The 16,082-nt window shown below is 44.9% G+C and overlaps 1 protein-coding gene across 1 annotated transcript in view; it reads right to left on the bottom strand.

The window, feature by feature from the left end:
* CALHM3 (calcium homeostasis modulator 3) overlaps positions 1 to 11,459 on the bottom strand; it is a 56,879-nt gene extending 45,420 nt beyond the window's left edge. Inside the window, exon 1 of the mRNA XM_078641173.1 lies at positions 11,173 to 11,459. Within this exon, the coding sequence (XP_078497299.1) occupies positions 11,173 to 11,459 (287 nt within the window). The remainder of the gene's footprint in view (positions 1 to 11,172) is intronic.
* Positions 11,460 to 16,082: the final 4,623 nt, after the last annotated feature.

Genomic DNA, 16,082 nt, shown 5'->3' on the forward strand with positions numbered 1-16,082 from the left:
TTTAAATGCTACAGGATGAACTTTTGTTCAGTGACAGCAATTATCTTGGCACGTACCGTGACCACTAAGAGGAACTCTATGTCCTGACACATCCTTTGTGCTCCAAGTCTGCTAAAGGGCCATAAGATAGAAAGAGAGATCAGGCAATTAATACACTATGACCCAGTCAGAAGCAGTGGGCACTTGGCAAGGAGCCAAAGACAAGGTAACCTGAGATATGCTCATCAGTTCATCCATCTATCATTCCACCTTTACATCAACCCACATACAGAGCTGTATCAACCCACATGTGGTTGTGCGCAGGCACGCTCTCACCAGTTCAACAGCTCATATGTACTTCCACACTCCTCTGCATCTCCATCCACAAATGGATACCCCATCCATCAATCTAGACATATTACAGTGAAACTATCTACCTAAAAGCACATGCATCTCTTTATTTACTAATTTGCACTTTTATCTATACATGCATCAATCCATCTGAGCACAGAACAGATTGTACTTTGACCCATATATAGCTCCACTTACACGCAGATGTAGATGTAAGAACTCCTTTCAGAGAGCCATGGGGCAAGCAGGCATTCCTGAGCCCAACCGTGAGGGTTGAGGCATTTCACTCCTGATGTCCCAGGACCCACCTTACTATGGGCTCTGAGCAACTGGGCCAAGTACCCTTTCAGCATTGATGTTTGACGGAACAGCACATGCCATTACCACGCATGCCTTTACCATGCATCTATCACCACACATACATCTTTACCACGCGAGTCTTTACCATGCATATGCCTTTACTACACATACCTTTACAATGAACATTTAAGTATATTGCAGGTAAGTGAAAACTGTGTGTGTATGTATCTTTCGCTCTCTTGAAAGGAAGATTGAAATTCCTAATATGACCAAGAGGCCACGCGGTGGCCACGCCCATTGGGGCGGGATATACGAATAAAAGGATGTTTAAAAAAACTGCCGTGACTGCTGTTAAGTAATGCCCGTAGCCCATGAGGAAGTGCGGGATGCACAAAACGCGTTGGACAGGACTAATTTTGGCGAGGCATTTCACTGCTGTCACATTGCTGTTCCTTCATTAAAGAAATTTTGCTGAGTATACGTTACCAATGTGGCTCCTTTCCTAGGAGGCAACTCGTGTTGCAAATATATATGTGACTCATGATCAAGGGGTTGTCCCCGAAACGCGTTGGGTCTTGACTGAAGCTTGAAAATAAACACCGCTATGCAACATTTGTGTCTTTGGCGTGCTGTTTGAAAAAGAAAGGGAACAGCATTTGGTTCGATGTATATGTACATATATATATGAAATCACAACTTGTCTTGGTCTTCGCAGCCTAAAAATAAATGCTGTTGAAAAGTTTCCCGAGTGGAGTGCCATCATTTTTTTTAACTTTGTGGCGGTACATATATATATATATATATATATATATTTTTTTTTTTTTACCTTGTGGACACCAACTCCTATACACAACCGCAACTAAACCCTAAAAATATCTTTGCCACCCAAATACCCCAACCCACCCGAAACCCTAAAAATACCTTTGCCGCCCAAATACCCTTACCTACCCTAAACCTTAAAAATACCCTTAACATCCAAATACCCTCACCCAACCAAAGATCTAAAAATACTCTTATCACCCAAATACCCTACTCCACCCTAAAATACCATTGCCACCCAAATACTCCCCCTTACCCTAAACCCTAAACCCTAAAAATACCTTTGCCACCCAAATATCCTCACCCAACCAAAAATCTAAAAATACCCTGAGCACACAAATACCCTGCCCCACCCTAAACACTAAAAATACCCTTACCACCCAAATACCCTCACCCACCCTAAACCCTAAAAATAACCTTACCCACCCAAACCCCAAAATACTCCTGCTACCCAAATACTCTTACTCACCCCTAAGTCCTAAAAATACCATTACCACCCAAATAGCTTCACCCACCCTAAATCCAACACCCATGCCACCCAAATACCCTCACCCACCCATAACCATAAAAACACCCATGCCACCCAAATACGGACACCCACCTTAAATTCAAAAAATACACTTGCGACCCAATACCCTTACCCATTCCTAAACATTAAAAGCACCATGCCCGCCCAATACCCCTATCCACCTGTAAACTCTAAAATGACCCATATCACCTACTACCCTTACCAATCCCGAATATATAGGATGATTCTTTGCAAAATTCTAAATTACAAAAAAGACGTACCAGTCATTCTAGCTGTGTATGGAAAGTTTGGGGTGATCCGTCAAATGGGGTCCAGAAAATGGGGGGGTGGGGGGGGGGGTTAAAAAAAAGTGTGTTTCCCATGTTACTTCCCATAGGGATTTTGAATACGACTACTGCCCAAACCGCTGGACAGAATTACATTAAATGTGAAAGAAAGGTAGCTCCTGGCATCAGAAAGCACCCATTTTGTTATGTGATTTAAATCCAGTCAATAGTTTTTGAGAAATTTACGGTAAACCAAATTTGTATATCTAGAGACACGGATCCTCTGAGGATCTGACAGTCCCCGTGTTGAAATCTGATTGGCTGCCAACACTTCAACCAGGAAGTGTTGGCAGCCTTCCTGGGACTCTGCTTCAGCTCCATGGCGAAAAAACATATTTGTTTTAATTTTTGCCACAAAATCGTGACAAAGTCACAATCCACAGCAAAAATGTTTTAAAAATGAAGCACAGGCTCATGTGCTTCTTTGAAGATTTGCCCCCGGGTGGGCCAGGTCCTGGGGGCTCATTTGTATCTTAAATAAGGGGAGGGGGCACACGAGGGCCCTCTCTCCATAGCCAAACTTGGACCTTGGGACTGCCACCTGCCTAGGGCTTCGCAGTCCTCCTCCTGAGGCTCTAACAGCCCTGGGGACCATCACCTCCAAAGGGCTTTATGAGAAAAAAGGAGGGGGGCTACGCGGACCCCCTTCTATTGCCCAACCGGGTCCCTGGGACCACCATCTCCCCAAGGCCATGGATGTAATAATGGGAAGGGGGCAACGCTGCCCTCCTGGGCCATATACAGCCCCGGGGACCACAACTTCCATTGGGCAGGCCCGTGCATTCAAAGGAAGGGGGGCTGCGCAGCCCTCTTCTGAAGCCATTAATGGCCCTGGGGACCGCCGCTCCTGCTATGTCCCGGGATGCCCACCCACGGTACATAGCAGTTTGTTTTTGCTTGGCGGGAGCTGACAGCTCCCGTTAAGTGAGAGCAAACATAACTCTGCTTCGAGCAAACGGGAGCTGTCAAACTGCTCGAACTTGTTGGAAACAGATGGAATATTATTCCTATACACAGGGAGCTACATATTTTGCAGCTTCCTGCATGTGGAGGCAATGGCAGCTCCCGCAGGAGGCAAAGAGCTGAATGGGACCATGGGGGCCTTGAGGCTACCCTACAGTCCCTATCATTGCACACTGGGTTCCCAGTTTGGACTCCATGGCACCTAGGGAGACATGGCCAGGACCTGAGGGATCGGGTCCCTGGGGCCGAAATCGGTCTGGGAGGGGGCCGCACAGCCCCTCTCCTATTTATAGTTGAGGACAAAACAGAGGAAAGGAAAATGAGAGGGCAGAAAAACTAGCAGAAAAGGCAAAATGAAGGGCAGAAAAATGAAAAGGCAAAACAGAGGAGAGAAAAACAAGCAGGAAAGGCAAAACAGAGGGTAGAAAAACTAACAGAAAAGGCAAAAAAGAGCAAAAGAGGTCATTGGTACTTGCTACAGCTTGATAAGAATGGTAAAAAACTTTCTTCCCCACCTCCCGGTGGAATCCCATAAGATTGTAGTGCAAGCCTTAATGACATCTAGGTTGGACTACATTGTAAACATCTTGTATCTGGGGCTGCCAGAGTATTTTCTCAATCGGCTGCAGGTTGTACAGAACGCTGCAGCCAGAGCTATCTTCATGGTAAACTCCAGAATACGCATGTCACCCCACCTGAAGGCGCTGCACTGGCTCCCGGTGAGAAAGAGGGTCCAGTTTAAGGCCCTAGTACTCGCTTATCATGCCTTCCAAGGTACGGTGCGGTGTACTTGAGAAAAAGGATCCAACGTTACCAGTCTCAACAGGACCTAAGATCCTCCAAACAATTCCTCATGGTGATTCCCAAGATCACGAGATCTTGGATAGGAGGAAGGTCATTCCAGGTACTAGCTGCTTGTCTGTGGAATGAATTACCCCCTTACCTCAGGCGGGCACAGGACATGCTTTCTTTTAGGAAACAACTTAAAACATGGCTGTTCCAACAATAACATCTGGTTATCGGGGAGGGCCATGTTTTGCCTCAGTTTTTTGGAGATTAGCACCAGGACACTCCCTGTGAGTATCCGTGCGCTTTATAAATACCCGATTTCATTTCATTTCATTTCAAAACAGAGGGCACTCAGACACTCACACACCCACTCACAGACTCATGCACCCACTCACAGACTGAGACACTCATGCATCTGCTCACAGACCCACTCAGACACTCATGTATCCACTCATAGACCCTCTCAGATACTCATGTATCCACTCATAGACTCACTCAGATACTCACGCACCCTCTCAGACACCCATTCAGACACTCATGCACCCACTCACAGACCCACTCACACACCCAGTGAGACACCTATGCAGCCACTCAAATGCCCACTCACATTCTAGCACACCCACTGAGACACTCATGCTCTCGTTCACACACTCCCTCTCAAAGGTAACAGGTTATAGTTAGGAAATAAAATTAAAAAACCTTAGAAATTAACTTAAAAAACTAAAGGTTGAAGGGAGGTTATAGTTAGCAAATAACATTAAAACATCCTCTGAAATTTGGTGACAAAACCAAAGACTAGAGGGGGTGTTATAGTTAGGAAATAGAATTTAAAAAAACCTTGGAAAGTAATTGGAAAAATCTAAGGTTATAGAGACAATATAGTTAGGCTCAGATTTCACTCGTACAAAACCATTAAAATTCAGCAGTTATAGTAACTTGAGCTAACTACAAGTTATGCCCTGTAATGCACTGCTTAAGACCTCACATATTTCATTACTCATGACATGGTCAGAGACATCACTGATGACATCACTGATTACATCTCGAATTACATCACTGATGATGTCAACACACCTCCATTCATACCCCCATGCAGTCTCTCATAAACCCACTCAAATGTCTACATAAGCACTCACATACCCATTCATAGACCCATACAGTTACTCACACACCCACTTACTCATCCATACAGCCAGATGCACCCACTCACTCTCTCATACAGCCACTTACACACCCAGTCATACAACCACTGACAACCCCACTCATACAGCCACTTACACATGCAGTCCCTTACCCATACAGGCACTCATACACGGATGTATGTCGTTATTACGCATGCATTTACAACGCATGCCTTTACGATGCAACTTTTACAACGCAGGTCGTTACAACGACTTGCGTTTGGGGGCGCTGGATAGTGAATAGTTTAATTTACTATTCCAACTCCGGTCCCCGTGGATAGTAGGGAAGGAGTTGGATAGTAAATTAAACTATTCCCTATCCTGGAGCGCCCCCCAGTGCAAGTCGTTGTAACGACTTGCGTTGTAAAAGTTGCGTCGTAAAGGCACAGCGTTGTAAAAGTTGCGTAGTAAACGCTGTTCCCCCTCATACACACACTCACTCACCCATACAGACACTGACTTACCCACTCACTCATCCATACAGGTACTCAGACGCTCTTTCACACACTTACACATCCAATCACACACCCATAAACCCAATCACACACCTACTTACAAACCCATACAACTACTCACACATGCTCACAACCACTCACTCACCCACTCATATACCCACACAACAACTCACACACCCATACAACCATCCAAACACCCTCTTGCACATCCATACAATTCGCACACTCAGTCACACATCCATACAACAATTCACACACCAACTTACAAACCCATACAGCCACTCACACACCCACTAACACCCCCAAAACCACTCACACAAACACTCACACACACATACAACCACACACACAGCCACTCAAACACACACAACCACTTACAAAACCACTCACACACTCAACCAACCACTCACACCACACAGCTACTCGGAAACTAACTCACTCACCCACACACAACTCATACACCCACTCACACGCCTATACAGGCACTCAGACACCCACTCACACACTGATACAAACAGTCACCCAGCAACTCAGATCACATATGTTAGAAATAGTATCTCTCATTACTTGTACACCTAGTAAACTAATCTAACTTTTGTAGTAGGCTTGTATATATGTTTAGAACTCATTAACTCTTAGAAAACACTTACACTCAATTGATGATGTCATCAGTGATGTCATCATATATATATTGCTTCACTTATCTGCTATATACTTACATTTTTGTTGTAAAGGTATACGTGGTAAGGGCCTTTTCGTAGTAAAAACGTGCATAGTAAAGGCATGTGTGGTAAAGATATATGCGTTGTAATGTATGTGTGTTAGAGGGATTGCATGGTAATAACCACATTGTAAATGCTGTTTCCCCTTCTGCACTTGACTCAGTGCTAGCGTGAGTTGAGCAGTCCAAGGCTTCTCAGGGAGGAGGTAGGTGTTGGTTTAATACAGCCTCGCAACTCTGAACACACCTAACAATCCCAATAAATGATTGTCCAGTCAAATATTTTCTTTTTTGTAAAAGGTAGTATTTACACACATACACAAAGTATAATATGGTACACCACAAATAATATTCACAGTCTTAATAAGGCAGGTACACAATTGTTTACAGGCTCAGCTCTCAAGTCCCGCTTTCCATTTTAAGGACAGTGGTTATTCCCCATTTACATGAGGAAACATACAAGCTAGGCCCAGATAGTGAGTTCAACGATAGCTTTGCAGAAGACAAAGTGTCTCTGTGCCATAGCCCGTCAGTCAGAGCAACTTCCTCCAGAAGACCAGTGGCCTAGTAGTCAGTCTCTCTGAGCCCAGTGGCAGGTCTTGGGTGCTCCCAGATTCGGATTGAGAAATCATTGTTCTTCTTCCGCAGGTCACAGCCTACTCCTTCTTCATGGCAGCATGCTGCTTCAGGGTGATGGCACCCTTCACTTCACCACACCCCCTCCAGATACACTGGGGTTGTCATAGCAGCACACACAGTGCAATGGCCTCTTCAGGTTACAGGGGCACACAGGGTGACGGCACTCTTCTTGGCCTAGCGCTATACCAGGGCGATGTCCCTAAATCATCACTGTGACCCCCACCTGACATATGAGGGGGGTCATGGACTACGCACACTGGCAGGCAGCCCAATCAGTATGACAGTACACACGGAAAGACTGGCCTATCGATGCAGTGGTGCCGACTGACCCATATCGAACAGTCTGCTCCCAGGACCCACTATGCAGGATCTCTACTGGAACTCACTCCTTCCAGGTGATCTCCTTCTCCTTACTGGGCCTTCTTTTATTGGGTCAGGAAGAAGCTGGTGCTAAAGGCTCCATTCGAGTGTTCTTGATTCTCCTGTGTGATACACCCACACTCAGCATGGACAGACTTAGTCCCCAGTCCTGGTCACAACAGGCAGAACTGATTGGCTGCCCCGGGACACCAAAGGTGGCCACCTACGAGGGCGGCCACCCTTAGTGCCATAGGATGGCACAGACCCTGAGTGGTCTAGTGGTTGGGGGGATTAGAGGTCCCCCTGTAATGTCACTTCCTGTGTCTTGGGGGAGGGGGGAGTGACTATATAGCCCAGGGGGCGAGGGTCAAGCGCCCTCTTTGTTCCTGGCCGCTGCTCGCGCTGACCCTCGCCCTCCCCTGCCTGGACCCTGAGCGAGAGACTGCCCGTTGCTGTTTGCACCTTTGCATCTTTATTGCTGCAAGCAAACACTTGTGTAGCCCTCCATGTGCTGTACCACTCGTGGCACCCGTACACATCAGCGTGATGCACACAAACTTGCATGTGCTGTCTCTATGTACTGCAGCTCTCACAGGTTCACATATATGCCACAGCATGCACTCACACAAGCATGCGCTATTCCCATGTACTGTAGCACTCAGGCTCACTCACATACCAGTGTGGTGAACTTCCCACATGAATGGACTGTCCCCATGTACTGTAGCCCTCACAGGCTCACGCCACTGTGGTGCACTCAAACATGAATTACATGACTCAACATCTTCAATTATATTGTGTTATTAAAATCAATAAAGAAAAGTAAAAAAAAAAAGAAATTATGAAAAGAAAATGTCTTAACATCTTTCCATATGTAGGCCAAGGTTGAGCTGAACACACAGCAGTGGAACATTTATGAGTGGCCTAGTAGGCCCCATTCCCACAAAAGAGGTCAGAAGGAATGCAGCACAACTGTGCTCATGATTCTCAGCTCCTGTTAAGATGGTAGCCCTCTACCACTATGAGGATAGCGTATGGTGCATCCATCCATAAACAGACCACAAACCGCGAGACAGGCCTGGTGCACACACTTAAATCAATCAATCGTGGTTGTTGAAGGGCAACTACTCACCCATGAGGGTCTCAAGGTGCTGGAGGTGGGGCAGCTCTGTTGAGTGTGGAAGTCGTCCGAAGGACCAGGTCGAGGTCCTTAGTGGATTGGGGGGGCAGCCGAAGAGCCAGGTCTTGAGGTCTCTCCTGAACTAGGACAGCGTGGGTGCTTGTCGGAGGTGGAGGGGGAGGTTGCTCAAGACCTTGGCCGCGAGGTAGGCAAAGGACTTTCCGCCTGTTCTGGCCCTATGAATGCGAGGGATTGTGGACAGCGAGAGGTCGGCTGATTGGGATGTATTTTCGGTGCGTGGAAGGAAAGGTGGCTGTTCAGGTATGTTGGTGCAGTGTTGTGCAGGGCCTTGTATGCGTGGTTGAGGATCTGTGTTCACTCATGACCAAAATTCGCTACCAAGGATCCAAATATCACCGCAGCTAGGGAACTCAGGGCAGGGGTTCACATCTAGTACCATGTGGGGACTTTTCTATCCCAACAGAAGTTACGCATCTTTAAATTTATATAAAAATCCAACCGTTCATATCAGCGAACTTGCATAACTCCCCATCTTAGCATCCACCACCCTTGTGTATCCACCCATCCATTCTTTTAAATTGATATCCACTTATCTCTCTATTTACATAGCTTTACAACACTCATCTATGTGTCCTTTATCTGGAACACTCATTGATATGGCTCCACTCATCCACCCACCTGTTAATCAACACTCATCCACCTTCCTTGGCATTGATCACCTCACTTATCCATCCATCCTTGCACCCGTACATCATATGTCTCTGCATTAATTCACCTGCACACATATACATAGCTCCGCTTCTGGCTCATCCATCTGTGCGTCCACACATTTCTCTGGCCATCCACCTGTATATCTCAATAACTAGACATCAACTGTCCAACTGCCTGGACAAGTATCATTCCACACCTGTTCCCATCTATTTGTCCACACACACATACAGAATCAATAGTGGAATGGACACTTGTAACCGTGTACCTTTGGTTACTTAAAAACCCTCATCAACGCAGTGTACGAAACGTGCCCAGCGGTGTATCTTTTTATCCGCTCTCCACTCGCGTTATGGCATAGTCATTGGGTTTATAAAGTTGTAATATGCCAGCCTCAAGCCTGAGGCAACCTCTGGTACTGCACGGTAGTGACCAGAAATCGTGACTCGCCCAAAAACAATGGTTAAAAAACAGAGCTGTTTTCTCCAAAATACTTTAATTAAACTCAAAACAGGTCTGTTATTAAAAAATTGATGGGATATGATGTTAGATCGTGTAACTGGGTCCAATCATACCATGTGGTATGATTGGACCCAGTTACACGATCTAACATCATATCCCATCAATTTTTTAATAACAGACCTGTTTTGAGTTTAATTATACCATGTGGTATGATTGGACCCAGTTACACGATCTAACATCATATCCCATCAATTTTTTAATAACAGACCTGTTTTGAGTTTAATTAAAGTATTTTGGAGAAAACAGCCCTGTTTTTTAACCATTGTTTTTGGGCGAGTCACGATTTCTGGTCACTACCGTGCAGTACCAGAGGTTGCCTCAGGCTTGAGGCTGGCATATTACAACTTTATAAACCCAATGACTATGCCATAACGCAAATGGAGAGCGGATAAAAAGATACACCGCTAGGCACGTTTCGTACACCGCGTTGATGAGGGTTTTTAAGTAACCAAAGGTACACGGTTACAAGTGTCCATTCCACTATTGATTCTGGATTAATAAAGGGGAACTGAATGGACAGTTATTCCTCCTCCCCAACTGTTGATTAGTATCACACACACATACATCACATCTTCTGTACATGCATTTTTATTCCATCACTCCACCCAAACATTTGCACCAATCCATCTGTGTAGTCTTGTGCCACGAAGTGCATTTGATCTGCCTGAGCATCTAGCCATTTAAACACGTGTGCCTCCACTCCTCCACTACCTGTACATACATCCTCCAGTACATTGATCTGTCCCAAGGCGCTGGTAAATGATATGCTGGCCACTTTTTGAAAAATGTACCTAATGCAATAATTGTCAAATCTCGAATTTATTGCAAGGGCAGACTAAATGTATAGATAACTTGGTGCTTTCTGGATTTGCCCCACTTAGAAGTACATTTGTGATCTCGTGCCACCATAAGCCAAGATGCACTGCCATTTTAAACGTACAAAAAGGAAACCTATATCCCAAAATATGCAAATCTATGAAGGGCATATCACCTGCTTATCAATGTGGTTAATACAAAACAATAGGAATGTAGTTCTCTAAGTGGCACAGAACATCCCAGGGCAGAAATGCAATAATATTCAGTAATATTGTAAGACAATGTGAATGGACCTATGATAATTAAACCTTATCCATGGGACACCTGGAATTGGAGTCAAATATCTGAATATAGTCATCAAAATTTACTAGCATGCCAAAAATTAATAAAATGCATACCGGATGGAGGTCCTGTAAATCTGAGTTTTAACAGATAGTGGAATGGAGAATGAAGAAATAAACAGAATACGCCTGGAGCTTTCTTGTTGCTGTGCTATGCAAAAATGTGTTCAATGTTTAATTCATTAATTACTTCATTCAACCATTCAAATAAGAATAATTGTAATCTATACAATACCTGACGATAGCGAAGTTCTTCTTTCTTCTGCCTATGGGTCGCCTCCACTCCTCCAGCATGATCACCGTCTGCCTGTTCACCAGCATCCCACAGAGGAAGAATATTGTGGGTGGCACAAACATGATGCCCATCCCGTACATCATGTTGTACCGGGGCAGACATGGGCAGTTGAAGTCGAAGGAGGTGTAGATCTTCACGCTGGCCAGGGCGAGCAGCGCGCAGATCCCGTTCATCACCGACTCAGAGTTGGACTGGAAGTACTGGAAGATCATACGGAACTTCTCCATGGCGCTGGTTGATGTTGGTGTCGATAAATGACTACTTGAAGTTTACGTCAGGTTGGATTTTCCCTTATGTTTCAGCTGCTCTGATAATATCCACAATTTTTTTTATGAAGGAGCAAATACTACCCTTCTTTGATATTCTTGGATTTTCTTGGTGAAGCTCTACTACAACACAAGTATTTTCATGTTGATCTTCAGTGAATCAGAGTGAGGAAAATCCCTCTCACCTTTCAATTCAAATAATAGTTCTATTTTAATTCATATCATGTGCAGTTGTCTCTCTGACGAGCAAAGTATATCCCACGCTTCACAGCCCCCCAAACTATACTCACTCGTCAAGTAATTGGCGGTCCCCTCTGGGCTACGAGGCTCTGGCTGGGACCAGTGGATGTTCAGCAAGTCACTTCCTCGTTTGTTGTGATGGAAAATTAGCCATTGGTGGCAGGCTTTGGGAGAGAGACTCGGCTATTCAAATGCACGGATTTGTTTGTGCTCGTGCCTCCACCCAGAGTATTTGCATAGCTCACAACAATACAGCAACCAGGCAGCTGAGGGAACCTCTTTCACTGCTCCCCACCCTCAAACCAGCTGCAGATCAAACAGCATGAAGACCGACAACAAAGGGAGCCACGCTGGACATAGGGGAGGGGCAGTGACGCAGCAACTGTCAAAGAATGGTTAGTAAAATTAAAGTCACGTGCACATCGGCTGCAGTTGATACACAGAATATTCTAAAGCATTCCTTTAGGGAAAACTGCATTTCCTACAACACTTCTTCTGAAAGCAAGCATTGTTGCTCGTCAGTATTGTGCAATCAGGTGTTATACAGTCAGTGGTCGAAGTGGGGAAAACAAAAGTAGGGGAACTGTGGGTGGAGAATCAGGGGGCGGGAATAACCGAAGGTTGAATCAGTGGGCGGAGTCAGGGATGTGGCTAGAAATAGCAAAACATACCAATTTTTAGTACGTTTAGCATTTCACCGACCAGTTACAGCTTATAACATTATTTAATCAAAAGAATGGATATGTTTATTTGAGGTTTAATTCAGGAAAAAGCAAACACGCATAGGGAATACAGGTTTATGTAAAGCATGTGAAATATAAGCAGGAACAACATGTTACCTTAATGCTTTTACTGTCATTGTTCAGAAATCCATGATTATTTTTTGTCTCCTTCATATTCATGTCAGCCAGCTAGCTGCTCAATCATAATATAGCAAAAAGAACAACTGGTGGATAGAATCCAGAACAATATCATACATTCACCCCAGTACAGAGATCTGGGCCTAAATCCATTGTTTCTTTGCTCACCATGCCATTCCAGTTTGGACACAGCCATATGCAAATCAGTCTTGATACTGCACCCAATGAGAACAGTCCAGCCCGAACTGCCAGGCCAGGTCCTCCCTGGACCGGAATCAAGCATCCTAGGACCGGTTTCAGGCTTTCAGCCCTCATCAACCAGGATAGCTTGATTCCAGTGGCATGGAGAGCACGGGACTATTGTCTGAGCATACCTGTCCCACTCGGGGTGACAAATGCAAAAAGAACAATTGATGGACAGAATGCAGAACAATGTCATACATTCACCCCAGTTCAGAGATCTGGGCTTAAATCCATCGTTTTTTGCACACCATGCCATTCCAGTTTGGACCGAGCCATATGCAAATCAGTCTTGATCCTGCGCCCAATGTGAACAGTCCAGCCCAAACTGCCAGGCCATATGTATTCAAGTGTCCTTTCATTCGGGAAGTGAACACAAAGCAGTACCCACTGAACTATGCACATAACATATTGCTCCTTGATATGCATGGTACATGTTCTTTGCAGCAGGCATATTACCACTCTGCGCTACCTTAGGTGAGTAAAACAGCCACTAGACAAAACATGCTCCATCCCTCTCCAGCAGGTACATTGATCACAAAAGTTATCTTGGCACTCGTATTGTTGACCGAAACCTGCTGAATATACAAAGAACTTTGCAGTGTTTTTAAAACTCCTGCACTTGTACAAAACCGGTCCCCCCAAACTAAACTGGCCCCCTACCCTTCCAGTTCAATTTTTAACGTCTTTATTTCGAAGTTTTCTTCATAAAAGACAACAAGTAAAATATATACAAAAGTACAACATGATGAATGCAGATCTTTAAAAAGTACAATGTACAATGTAGCCAATCATTTTTCTTAAAAATCAATTAAATGACATCGTAAGACGTTTTTAGAAGCTAATAAAAGTTTACAATTCATTCATTAAACAACTCATATTGGTGTGTTCCTACTGTTACGATTCTCTCGTTTATCACCTTGTAAGTGCCTGGCTCTAATGGTCCAGGCCCAACCGAGGTATTTCGCCATACCTATGGACAACCACTCTGCTGTATTAGATCTTAAAATTTGCAACGCTTCTTCACACACCCGTGCATTGACCCTTCTGCAGATGGGTTTAAGCCATTTCCGGCGTGGTGCGCAGTATGCTGGACAAGCAAAAAGAAAGTGGCCCAATGATTCCCTTTGCTCACTACACCAGGGACAGTGCAAAGACGATTTGTTATGCCATTTGTTGGTATATTCCCTTATTGGCAGCGTGCCAACTCTAAATTGGTGATAGAGTTTCCTGTCTGCACTTTTAGTAATGGTGTCCCAGTAGGTCTCAGTATGCGGAACCACTTTGTGGAGCAGAAAAATACCTGTCAGGTTAAAATTCTTTGAAAGCAAAACCAGATCTTCCTTTACAGTAGCCCAAAACAATAGTTTAAATTCTTTTTTCGACGGGAATACCTGATTTCCCGGATCTGACCACTGCATATGAAGACCCATTCTAAAAAGTGTAGCCTGCACGGTTTTAAACCAAGATAAATTCCCTGACCCTAGTATCGATCTCACATCCAGAATCTCATTAGCAAACATAGATAATTCTGGTGTGGACCAGATGCGCCTCCACAAGGCTACCATCCTGTATTGTGCCTGATTTTTAATGGATTGGCAGCCCATGTCTAACATAAGGGGAAGTGATGGTGTCGATAGTGGGAGACCTACCAAACTACGGAAAAACTTGTTCTGGATTTTATCCAGAGGGGCGAGATCTACGTATCCCCATAGATCCGAGCCATAGAGGATGGCTGAACTAATTTTTGCATTATAAATTTTTAGCGCTGGCAGAATTCTTTTAGTTAGGGAGCTGTTCTTTAACAAGACATCCCGATAAACGGGCACATTTTAAACAGCGTGCCTCGATCTGCTCCTTCCAGCGTAGCCTGTAGTCTATAACCACCCCTAGGTAGGTCATTACCCCTACTTGTTCCAAGATGGTACCATTCATAGTTACGTGACCCCTTAGCGGTTTGTTCTTGGTCAGGACCATAAATTTGGTTTTTGAAACGTTAATTTCAAGGTCATTTATACTACAAAACTCCACAAACTTATTTATTGCAGTCTGGAGACCCACCTGTGTTTTTGCCAAAATTAGAGTGTCATCGGCAAAAATTAAAAGGGGGAACCTGGTCCCACCCAAAACTGGCGCATCTGTCAGTGTGGTGGAAAGAAACTGCACTACTTGGTTAATGAAGAGTAAAAACAAGGATGGTGCCAAGACACACCCTTGTCTTACTCCTCGGGTCACTGAGAAGGGTTCCGTCACCTGGCCCTGGCTGCCCCATCTCACTCTGGCAAAGTTTAGTTTGTGTAGCCTGATGGTTAACTCAAGTAGTTCAGGAGGCATTCCCATTCTTCTTAGGGCTACCCACATCTTCTCTCTGGGGACCAAATCGAACGCAGATTTAAGATCCACGAACGCTGCGTATATTGTGCCTTCGCCTAAGTGCACTGTCTTCCAATAGATCATAATAAATCTGAGCACCTGGTCGACAGTGCTTGTACTGGCCCTGAAGCCAGCCTGTAGCGGGGACAGGATGTTATCTTCCCTCATCCAAAACTGAATTCTGCCCAGCAACATTCTAGCAATTACTTTCTGTAGGGCGTCAATAAGGCTAATAGGGCGGTAATTCCCCGCATTGGTCTTATCACCTTTTTTATATACAGGGAGGATCTCAGCCCCTTTCCAGGAGTCTGGTATTCTGGCGCCTCTACCGATGGCATTAGCCAGGGTGGTTATATAAGGAACCCAATTTTCCATATCATGCTTAAAGAGATCCGCTGGGACGCGGTCCATACCGGGTGCTTTGCCAGTTTGGACCTGCTTTAATGCGTTCTCTGTCTCGGATTCTTTGAAAACTATACTCCCACAGATAGCTACAGGAGTGGGGGACAGGTTACTCTCCCCTATAGTATGACTTCCCGTCACCATGCTACTGAACTGGGCCGAGAAATACTCAACCCAGACCTCGGCTGGAACGTGGTTTACTGGGGTTTGCAGATCCCATGACCCTCCCCACTTGACTACCTGCCAAAATTTAAGCTGGTTGGTGGACAGGCTGGCCTAATAAAGATCCAGCCAGCGTTGATCATCCCATGCTGTCTTTGCTTGCTTTAATACTTTCTTGTATTTTGCCCTCTCTACTTTGATATCCATAGTTACCCTAGTTTTAATAACAGCTATCAGGGAACTATGTGCCTTACGGCAGGTCTTGTCATACCATTTGGCTCCCAAGGGATTTCGACCAGTTTCATCA

This window comes from Lissotriton helveticus, chromosome 5_1, assembly GCF_964261635.1.
Source record: "Lissotriton helveticus chromosome 5_1, aLisHel1.1, whole genome shotgun sequence".
Classification (NCBI taxonomy): Eukaryota; Metazoa; Chordata; class Amphibia; order Caudata; family Salamandridae; genus Lissotriton; species Lissotriton helveticus.